General features: G+C 47.0%; 1 protein-coding gene across 1 annotated transcript; it reads right to left on the reverse strand.

Moving 5' to 3' along the window:
- Positions 1 to 6,118: 6,118 nt before the first annotated feature.
- Positions 6,119 to 6,805, reverse strand: CLDN25 (claudin 25). Its single transcript, XM_077780592.1, has one exon. It carries the CDS (start codon positions 6,803 to 6,805, stop codon positions 6,119 to 6,121), a length of 687 nt encoding a protein of 228 aa, XP_077636718.1.
- Between the last annotated feature and the right edge of the window lie 4,920 nt (positions 6,806 to 11,725).

Below are 11,725 nucleotides of genomic sequence, written 5' to 3' on the forward strand. Positions count from 1 at the left end.
GCCCACCAGCTTGTTGGCTGCTTATGGTGACCCCTCAACCTCCCGTGGACCATTGATAGGCAGGGGAATGGTCTTCCAGGGAAGACACCTGGCCGCTCCCCTTCTCAAAGAGAAGATCATAAGCCTGATTGCTCCTGTTTCATCAGGTGGATGAGAAACTGATGATAAGCAATGAATAGGAATATTAACTTGGAAGTAGAAACAGAGGCTAGACCTCCCAAAGAATGTAGGCGTTGGCATGAAAGTGGTGCCCAGGAACCACCAGTAGTGAGTCTTCAAGATTAAACGTATGCTAGCCCCATTGCTAAAGCACAGACACGGAAGGGTGGCCTGTTTTCTGTCTAGAGTCCTGATGGTGGGCTAGACGTGTCTCTGCATGCCAAAGTCGGTCTTTGTGAGTTAGCATTCAGATTTCAATAGTCAGGACAGAATTCCCAGTGATGACCTGAAAGTAGCATGGTCATTCCACTACGTCATCCTGACTGTCCCTGCGTAAGGGACAGCCCGATCTCCTCCATGGGTTGACCGGGTCTCCAGCTTTCCTGACTCACAAATCATTGCTGAATCAGTGTCTCTTCTAAGAAGATATGGAAAGAATACTGACGCTGGAATCTGCCACACCTGAGTTCAAATACTGGCTGAACATGTTTTCCTGGTCTGTGAAACAGGAAAATACTTACCTCGTACTTAGTGTTTTAAGAGTCAAGGACAAAACAGATGTAGCAATGACTCAGCGTGAGCAGAGCCCTCGGTGCAGTTTTCATGGGGAAACTTGTCGTGGGATGAGAATTTCAAGGGCTGGCCTGACCTGTGCAGGGTTCACAGCTCGGTTCTAAATAACTGGAGCACCGGTAAATATCCAGAGGGCTGTGGGTCTCTGGCAAGTGGAAGTGTTCATATTGGCCAGTCTGACTGGCAGAGAGAAATGCTGAAGGAATCAGAGCACATGCCGGATAGAAACATCACAGCATCTTCTTACCTGATGCTTCTCCTGTTTTAGATACATTTTCCTCTTTAATCGTGTTATCGAAAGGCTTGAGCTTGATAAGGTACAAGGAGTCAATAGTTTTCTTTTTGTTTCTGAGGGCAGCATCCAGTATGATACTACAGATCCCTTTTTCCTGCCCCGACAGCATCCCAGGAAGATGGCAGAGCTGGACTGTCACGTGGAAGCATTAAAACAAAGATTTGCATGTACTGCAGAGTCTGGACCAATCTAGACCAGTTCGGTCATTCGTTTTTTGAGCGCTTCTCCTCTGTGGTCAACTCCTGGCTCTGCTAGAGCCTGGGGGCAGGGGGAGACTTTGTAATACTCTCTCGGTTCTCAAATGCCCTTTGTTAGGTCAGGAATGCAATTATTAGCTCTTGTGTGAGGTATCTTATGTGTTCTCCAGACAACCCTGTAGAAAACCTCTGCACTGTCCTTTGATGTGGCTTTTGGACTTTTCTCTTACAGACTTTTAAGCTCTTGGTTAAGTCATTCACCCCTCCCAGCAGTGCTCTGGGACAGTGTCACCCAGACTACTTCCCCTGAGTCCACTTGGGCCGTGGAAAGCTCACCACCCCACCCCACAAAGGCCAAGTGCGGCTGCTGCCGTCATGCCCCACTCCAGCCAGGCTGCTGTTTCAGACCGCCTCACTGGGGACCAGGCACCCTTCTCTGTGCTTCTGCAACACAGGTCTGGTTTTCTCGAGAACTTTCTTCGGCATCATGCTGAGGGCGGCAGGCGTAGGCCCAGGGAGCTTAGCAGGAGTGGGTTGGGAGTGTTTCGGATTCTGTCTGCCCTGCTAGACTCCCATCTCTGCGCGGTCCTCCTGAGGTCCATCTCCACCCTGTTCTCACACGGAGGGGTTGAGAACATCACCACCCAACTGTTAGCAGTTTCCATCCAAGAATCCATCTGTGCTTCACTTATGTAGGCTGTTGAGTGTGGCGCTGGCCAGCTTGCCCCCTTCTTAGAAGCAGTGTATTGAGCCCCTCTCTTTAGAACAGGGGGCACATAGCACCCATGGGACTTGACTTTGAGGCTTTGTTAAAACTTCTGAGCGACAGAGACGTCCAACCTACATTCTACAAATGTGGGTGAAATAGCAAGAATGGCTTAAAAAACAAACCCATCAATCAGTAGAGTGGAAAGGGACCTCCAGCTTCTTTGGTTCTATGTTTGAGGGCAGTGACTACAAACATTTTCCTAACTCTGAGTGTCTTTTTGTCCTAATCCTGGCTGCTAAGACACATCTCCTGTGCAGAAGCTCATGAAACTATTTCTGACTTCTCTTCCATCCCCAATTGTGTCTAACCCACAATTGGCTTTCCTTAGGACTTTTTCTCTAGATCTAGTCTTGGAGGCTCAGAAGGGTAACAGATGAGTATTTTAATAGGGACCTTCTGGAATGCCTTATCTGCTAACGGGGAGGTTCTCAGACCCAAAGGCAGGCTGGTGGAGAAGATGGCGCTGAGGCACATCGAATTCTGACATCACATTTGGTGAGTCCCTGGGTTTCTTTCTTGCAGTGTGTGCACATAATAAAAGCTTTTGACTTGAAATTCTGATTGACTGATGTTCTTTGCTGTTTCTGATACACATGACAACACACCTCTCCATGTGTAACCACAATAAAGAAGTGTTTTTCATGTTAGGATAATTTGCTGCAAGTCTACGTGAGAAAGGGCTGAGTTGAAGCCAAGACTTAATTAGTTCTATTTTTATTTCTCATTATTTCCCCGATAAAGCAGGTAAATGAAAACAGAGGCAGTTTTAAGGGAAAAGCATCTTCTTCCTCTAAAAATGGACCACATTCCTGTCTGGGAGTGACATGCTGTTGACTATTTGGAAATCAATCAACAATCCTCATCCCCATTAAAACACATGCTGCTGTGTCCTTTATAGGGGAAGTTAGGAAGACAAAATATTTTCTTAACAAATATTTAGTTTGTGTTCTCTCTCTCCTTTTTTTTTTCTTTTTGCAATGGAAGCCACGATCACATGCTGGTGACAAATCTCCCATTGCACCTGCACACATGGCATTAGGACAAAGGCTGGGAGTCACCAGCAGTGACAGGTGAACCACCTGGCAGTAAAAACCCCGTGTTTAGGTCTCAACAAAAGTACAAAGGACAAGATTTTTCCTTGTAGTTCTTTGGTTTTTCCTTCTGCTTCATTGCTAGTTTTTCCTTTGGTCTGATGGATTGTCCCAGCAACCCATCTTCAGGAAGCAACAGGATGGGGCGAAGAAAGACTGCCCTGAGGTCAAAGTCCTGACCAGCTATTACTCGCCACGGCAGGTTGCCTAAATTTTCTGGATCTCAGTTCCTCATTAGCAAACCAAATAATATCCGCTCTCCCAATCTCCAAAAAAAAAAAACCAACCCTCTCAAGGTGTGTTTAATAATACTACTAAGATATGTGGGAGTGTTTTGTAAACTCTTAATCCCTACACAACCGTGTGATCGGGAAACCGGGGGCGGGGGGGGGCCTGAGGTGTTAGAGGAGGGGGAGCACATACAGCTGCGGTCACCTGGGGGTTGAGTTCCGACTCCTGGCCACATGGTTGGCTTCCTGTGGTCCTGAAGACAGAGACGGCGTCCATTATATGACCTGTAGGCTCGGCAAGGTCTGGCTCCTTCCTACCTCACTAGGCTTGCCTTCTACATTTTTCTCTCTCCATCCAGAACTGCTATCCATTCTCAGATTTTACCCAATTATCCTTTCTTTGGTGTATCCATCTAGGACTCCCCTGTGACTAGGTTACAATTTCTCCTATTGCATGATCTTATAGAAGCATGTGCCTTTCCAAATTTGTAAGGGTTGTCTTGCTTACAATTTCCCTTTATTTAAGTGATTTCACATTAATATTTGTCTCTCCAATTTGCCTGTACAAGGGGCAGGGATAAATTTTGTCTTTTACCATTTTACCCCTGGTTCCCAGCACAATGCAGAGCATACGGTAGGTGCTCCGTGCATATTTGTTAAATGAATGAATAAATGACCAGATGGGCGAATGAAGAGATGGGTCCATCTTGTCCACCCTGTGAAGATCCAAAGTTAACTCCTGGATATTGGAGCCTCACCCCTGAGAAGGAGTAGTTAATGAAATCGGCATCGGAACCATAGGAAGCCAGAATGCAACTGGTGCAAACTGCCCTTTTATGTGCAGACATTTATTTACCGAGGAGTCATTTGGATGTGTGGACAACAAGTGGACATTCACACAAGGACATGCATAGAAGGGAAAGGAACTTTCTGGAGAAAGCATGACTCCCAGAGAGCACCTCACTCTGGGTAAGAAGGTAAAAGCTGACAATCATTAAGGAGGGCCCTTTTCAGAGTGAGCAGTGGGTGTCCTGTGTTAGAGAGGAATCACTGGGTTCTACTCCCAAAGACAAGACGACACTGTATGTTAACTAACTTGAAAATAAATTTTAAAAAAATAATAAAAAGTTGCTGGAGATGAAGTTGCACCTGGGCAGACTCATTTCCTCAGGAAAACAAACCAACGAACCCATGTTATTTTTCTGAGGAGGGCTGTCCTGGGCTATGCCAGCAAACTTGTTTATACTTGTGTTGGGGTGTGTATGTGTGTGTTCTTGCTTGAGCAGCGGCTATCAAGAGTCCAGGGCCATTTTAACGAGAATGAGAGGCATCTGAGCACAAGCAGCGCAGCCTCAGAGCTGAGCAGGCAAAGCACAGCACCAGTGTGGTGGGGAGAGGGGGCTCAGGTCCGCAAGCAACCCAGCACGCCTGGGTACTTGGGGAAGTGGCCTGTTTGAGGACATAGGGAACAAGCACCTTTGCTTATTCTCCTGCAGGAATCATGGATTCTTTTGACTGAGTAAGGGAGCAGGGGTGGGGTGGGGGTGCAGATGGCAGTGGGAGGAACAGCTGAAGGGTGCTTTCAACCAAGAGAAAGGTGTATGGGTAAGCCTGAGGCTCTTCCTTGAGGACTTGCCCGAATGCCTGAGGAAGACCTGGGCTGGGGTATCAGGCTGAGGGCCTGCCAGTGCAGGTGGGAAAAGCAAAGTAACTCAGGTCATTGTTGTGAAGGGGACTTTATTTGTAGCCACAGCCTGGGTAGCTCGGCTGATATTTGGGTTCCATTTTAAAGGATTTATAACACGATTTTGCATATAGTGGAAGTAGAAGACATTGCTGAGAAGCTGATAATTCTGTCCACGTACATGCCCACATTGGGTGGATCTTGGGCACGTCCACTGTGGGGCTAATCAGTTTGCCCTGGTTTGCCTGGGACTTCCCTAGCTTTAGCACTGAAAGTGCCCAGTTCTGGGCAAACCACAATGGTTGTTCACCCAACTACTCATTCACACTATTTCTTAACTTCACGCTGGGAATACAGAGCTGACCACTCACACCCCCCAAAATATAGCAGAAACAAGAATATGTCTTCTCTCTGGGGTATTAAGAATCTATAAAACTGGGGTGTCAGTCGGTTAAGTGTCCGACTTTGGCTCAGGTCATGATCTCATAGTTCGTGGGTTTGAGCCCCGCCATCAGGCTTCTTCACTGACAGTGTGGAGCCTGCTTAGGATTCTCTCTCTGCCACTCCCTAGCTCGTGAACTCTCTCTCTCTCTCAAAATAAATAAATTTAAAAAAAAAAAAAGAGTCTACAAAGCCACAAAGATGTATTGTGAGGCTCCCCTTCAAATCCTGTACTGGAGGCAGAAAATGAGCACAAGGGAGCTTCCTACTTTAAGGGGCTCTCCTGGGCCAATAATTCCTTTCCATTTGCCAGGGCATATTCTCCAGCATTTCTGTTTATATCTACGGTGGCTATTGACACTAGATTTTCTATGATGGAGGCAATTTTGCAATATATTTTCCTTAGTAATGAATCAAGTACATAATTAATATTATGAGTTTAAAAGCCTATTATACAAGTAAAGTCTAAATCAGAAACATGCTTGCTAGAAACTCTGCTTTGATTTTTCATTCTCAGATGAGGGTCGCCATATCACCATGATGGTCAAATCCTTACCAAGTGGGACGGTGACTAACACCCCCAAATGAGGCAAATATTGAGAGGGTGGTAAAGAATAAGGAAGGGAAAAGATTCTACTGACATTCCTTTATTCCGGAGATTCCTTGGCAGAAGCAGGTCCTAGACGAACAGGTTCCTAGGTCTTGGTGTTAGATACAAGGAGTCATTGGATTCATCCGCTGGGGCACAGAATGGTGGGGCTGTGGTGCCAGCCATCCGGAGAGAGGGCACATCTTCTTTTCCCAGACAGGCTGAGAAGATGAGGAGTAACCCACCAAGGGCCAGGAAAACACCAGCAGCCCAGCCCAGGTAGAGGGCATCTCCAAACTCCCAGCGAGGCACGATCTCAGGGACGCTGTTATCCCAGAAGTCTTGGATCGTGGCGTGGGCGACCCAGGAGACTGGAAAGAGGGTAGCGGCTGAAGCTGATACTTCCAAAGTCCCTCCCAGGAGGCAAAGCCGCCTCTTAAATACCCATCTGATCCTGTGAAACTGGAAGCATTCGGACCCACAGCCAGAGAGCAGGAGCCCCAGGAAGCCCAGCCCATGGGAGGCTACCATGAGGATGCGGGATGCCTGCAGCTCCCGGGGCAGAGTCAAGAAGGACTCCAAGGCCTTGCATACGGCAACTTCCTCCTGATTCACGCAGACCTCCCAAAGCCCCATGACCCAGGTCTCCATTTCGTTCAGTTCCAGATTGAGAGTCTTCCACTGGGGCAGGATGGTGGTGACACAGGAGCAGACCCAGCCAAGGAGAGAGAGGAGCAGTCCCCCAAGCTGGGCTTTCCCGTGCAAGCTCCAGGCCATAGCTGCTCCCACCTCGGAGGCAGAAAGTGAAGGACAGGTGGCTGGGTGACTGGTTAGCAGGCAGCACTCTGGGGGAGACCCAGTGGAAGGTCTCTGACATTCGGAGGGGGCTCTTGTTTCAGTTTGTAGGCAGCAGCTGAGGCAGGTGCCAGGAGCTTGGCAACATTGGGTTTAGGGGGTGTGTCCAAGATCGGGTGTGGGCGTGGGTTCTGGGGGAGGGTCCCATGAGAGGCAAAAGAAAGCTAGAGAGTAAGCCATCAGGATCGATTTGACCAGTAAGTTCACAAACTTGAAGTTAAAATCACTCCCCAGGTCCGAGAGGATGAGAATGGTGTTTTGGCAATATACACTGAGAAGATCTTTCTGGAGGGCAACATGACTTCACATTCCATACTTTTTTTTTTTTGAGAGTGAGAGAGAGCAAGTGAGAGAGAGGGCAGAGTGAGTGAGACATAAAGAGTGAGTGAGTGAGAGAGAGAGAGAGAAGTGGGGCTCACCCAAAGCAGAGCTCAAGTTCACCCTAAATAGGACTCGAACTCATGAACCGTGAGATCGTTACCCGTGAGATCATGACCTGAACCGAAGTCAGATGCTTAAAGAATGAGACACCCAGGCCCCTGGAATCTCATGCTTTTAAATACACACATACTTTGACCCAGCACCTTACCTCCAGGAACTTACCCCAAATTATTGTGAATATATACAAAGATTTATAAAAACGTCCACTGACACATCATTAATGATTGCACGCTTTGGTTAGCACTAGGTAGCGGTTAGAAAGTGATGTAGAAGAAATGTCAATGACATGGAGAATATTTTTGATTCATTGTTAAGAAAGGCCAGCACGTGACCAGTTTTTAGTTTCCTGTTTGTGCTTGTCTGTGTGTTTTATGCATTTGATAAGTTTCCCCTGTAATATTTTTGTAAGCAGAAAAAAATGGAAAATGCCCCATCCAAGGAGTCTGTGCAGACGCAGAACATACTGAGAGGGAAGCGCTCTCTTCCCAGTCTACTGCTGAACGGCACCAGCTAGAATGGGTGGTGGTCTTGGCAGCGTCCATGGTCCTATTTGCTGCTGCGAAGAGGCCAGTTCTGACAGAAAAGGAGGTAATTTGCATTTACTGAGGATGGCTACGTGCCAGTCTGTTGACGAGATACTTTATCCTTATTTAATTTTCACACCACCACGGAGAGATACATGGTGGGTAACTTGCCAAGGCCCCCCAGCTGGTAAGCAACGGACCCAGCTCCTGAGCCAGGGGGCTCAGAGGGTGACACTTCAGGTTCCCGTCTCCAGGCTGCAAGTGTGACTCCTGCGCTGTGATACACTGGTGACACAGCCTGTGGGGTGGGGGGTTAATCTGTATGGCAACACCCAGAAAAAAATTGGGATTTCTTTTTTTTTTTTTAAGTTTACTTATTTATTTTGAGAGAGACAGAGACAGAGTGAGTGGGGGAGGGGCAGAGAGGGAGAGAGAGAAAATCCCAAGCAGGCTCCGTGCTGTCAGTGCAGAGCCTGGCACAGGGCTTGAACCCACAAACTGAGATCATGACCTGAGCCCAAACCAAGAGTCGGATGCTTAACCAACTGAGCCACCCAGGTGCCCCGAAAATTGGGATTTCTTATAATGAAGACATAAGTGTTGACCAATGTATTTCCCTATTCATATTTTAACCCACTGATCGCCCTGTGGTGCACTAGGAAGCAGAGGTGTTGCCTGGGTGCGGGGGGAGCAGGGGTGAGGACCTAAGGAAGCACCTCCTTGACTTTACCTGAAAGATGTCTCAGTACAGTCTGACCGGATTACCAGCGGCGTGGGGGCGGAGGGAGGTGAGCAGAACCATCCTGAAGGCTCTTTTTCTTTCATGGTTTGTTATAGAAAATGTCAAACACATACGAAAGTAGAGCAGATGGGTAAGAGATTTCATGTCCTGCCACCCGGCTTCAGAAACGGTGCCTACACGCCAATCTTATTCTATCCATACCCGCGTGCACCATCCACATCCCTCCCTTCACCGTTTTGAAGCCAATGGGGTGCTGTTTCAAGTCGCAGGCTCCTTCTGCTGCTTTGGTAACGACCGCATGTTCTCATCAACACAATGGCAAAATATTATGCATCCCAGGAAACGCTGCCTGCTTGTGCTACGTTCATCCAGATTTGTGTCTGATGTTTCGCTTCTTGACCACAGGCCTGCCCCACGTTGTATAAGCTCTGACGGCACAGGAGGGATTCTCTCGGACGCTGCTCCTTCTTTCTTTGCCTTTTCCTCGGAGCCCTTGCGTGATGATTTGTGAAAATCTGCGACTTGGGAGGGGCGCCTGGGTGGCTTAGTCGGTTAAGCGTCCGACTTTCGCTTAGGTCATGATCTCGCGGTTCATGGGTTCGAGCCCCGCGTCGGGCTCTGTGCTGACTGCCAGCTCAGAGCCTGGAGCCTATTTCAGAGTCTGTGTCTCCCTCTCTCTCTGACCCTCCCCTGCTCACGCTGTCTCTCTCTCTCTCTCTCTCCTAGAAATAAAATAAAAATTAAAAAAAAAATCTGCGACTTGGGAGACACGTAAACCATGGTAGGCCTGAACCAGGTAGGAGGTCAGGTTGGTGAGGCAAAACACCATTCGTGTTATTCATTTCTTTTTACTTATGCAAATATTCACTCATGCCTGCATGCATCGACTGTATAAAGCAATCCCGCTCCATTCCCTACGTTCTTTCTTCTCCTTCCTCAGCCTAACTCTGGCTCTCCCCTGAAAACTTGAGAAACGGTGTGCCACTTGTCTGGTGGCCTCTCGACCCAGGTCGAGGTGGAGCTCTGCAGTGGCATTTGTGGGTATGACCCAGGGATTCGTTTCCTGGAGAAGACCCCAGAAGCTCAACCTCAAAGTGGCACCTGCTTCCATTCTCAGTTCAGATTCCTCCTTACTGTGAACCTTTCCTGGTTCGGGTAGAGCCGGGGTGCTTCTCCTCCAACATTTCCTCTACTCTGTACCTTCCTCAGAGGTGGCTTTAGCGTCAGGGCCTGTTACTTGCCCACGCCCCTTCTAAGGCCTGTACCCCGAATTTTGTATTTATTCTATATTCTTTTCCTTAAACGGCCCTCTCCATCTCAGCAACTGATAAGATCCAGGCCCCACAAAATCTGGATCAATCCCTCATTTACCTTCAAGATGGCAATGATAATATTTCCTGGGGTTCTTCATTTACGCATTTTGGATTCCCAGCCTAGCCCAATGTCTGTCATACAGTAGTTGCTCAGTAAATATATAATACAAGTTTTCAGGAAGGTCATGTGCAGGTCCTTCTTTCTCACAGGACATTTCGTAGTAATAGCCTTTCGAATTCAAAGTGAGGCTCACAGGTCTACCTAACAGAAGTTGAGTTGGTTTTGTACAGAAAGATGCCTTCCGAGTATGTTAGGCTGACTTTTGTGCTCTCTGTTCAGCCTGTTTCATTTCCTTTGCTCACGTCACAGGAAGCTGCCCTTGCCTCGCTGGGATAAGCGGGTTGTCTTATAGACACTTAAAATTGACCAGGACCTTAACATCAGCATCTACTTGGGGTCAGCCTTCGCAAGGAACTATTTTAAAAAATTAAATATGACATTAAAAATGTTTTTAATGTTTATTTATGTTTAAGAGACAGAGTGAGGCAGAGCACAAGCAGGGGAGGGACAGAGAGAAGAGACACAGAATCCTAAGTACGGTCCAGGCTCCAAGCTGTCAGCACAGAGCCTGATGCAGGGCTCAAATTCACGAAGCCCGAGATCATGACCTGAGGCAAAGTTGGATGCTTAACTAATGGAGCCACCCAGGTATCCCTAAAGATGACATTTTAATCAAAGCAGTACATGTTTATTACAGAAAAATAGGAAAACATAGCAAGATAATAAATCCCACAAGTCTGCCACTAATTTGGTATACATCTTTTATCTCTGTATATTATCTGTATCTATTTATTTTAAAAAACAATCACAAGTATATTGTGGACATCTTTCTGTATATAACACTTTTAAATAATGAAACAACTTTTTAAAACTTCTGATAAAGTTGATTTATTAACCTCTGATACAAAGTGTTAGTGGCGTCTGGCTGGCTCTGTCCTTTAAGCATCTGACTTTAGCTCAGGTCATGATCTTATGGTTCATAAATTTGAGCCCTGCATCGGGGCTGCATGCTGACAGTGCAGAGGCTGCTTGATTCTCTCTCTCTGTCTCTCTCTGCCTCTCCTCTCCTTCTCTCTCAAAATAAATAAACATTAAAAAAAAAGGTTAAGTATATTGTTCTAGTCCACACAGTACTAATGTCATTTATACTTAGGTAATATAAATAATATAAACCATATAAATATGTAGTGTATTATTACGTAGGTATAATACATATTTGTTACATGACGTAGTATATATGTAATATATGCACATAGATATATATGATGTAATATATGTACATAGATTGCATTGTAAACTGCAACATAAAAAGAGTGCAACTTAGCCAGACTTTTAGTTATGAGATGACGCCACTTCGTTTGCACAACTCCAGAGGGCACTACTCACATAGACTCTGACGGCCGCTGCAGTCCTTGAAAGTGGATATTCAACGAAAAAAGATGGGGCTGGGTTCGTCCGATATTCCAGCTCGTTAAGTGTCACAGGTGAGCGTTTTGAAGTTGAGAAAGGTTCATTTAGGACTGATTTTTTTAAGTAAAAATACTTCATTTCGTCTATCGAGAAACAGGCGGGAAAAGACAAGCAGTTTGAAAACAGCTGGGGAGAGAAACGCGTCTCCCCTGGTTTGCCAGCTACGGGACACCGTGGAACTTCCACGCTAGGACTGTCGCTGTGCCTGCTGGGAGTTGTAGTGCGGCCTCGCCTTCCGAGCGGCGGTCTGGGCCGCGCGGGACTCAGTTTCCCGGCAGGCCGCGCGCCAAC

Source organism: Crocuta crocuta, unplaced genomic scaffold (assembly GCF_008692635.1).
Source record: "Crocuta crocuta isolate KB4526 unplaced genomic scaffold, BGI_CrCroc_1.0 scaffold374, whole genome shotgun sequence".
In the NCBI taxonomy this organism is placed as follows: domain Eukaryota; kingdom Metazoa; phylum Chordata; class Mammalia; order Carnivora; family Hyaenidae; genus Crocuta; species Crocuta crocuta.

What these genes read in the sequence shown, in the direction of transcription:
- CLDN25 (XM_077780592.1), bottom strand. Translation starts at nt 6,805, where the DNA reads ATGGCCTGGAGCTTGCACGGGAAAGCCCAGCTTGGGGGACTGCTCCTC.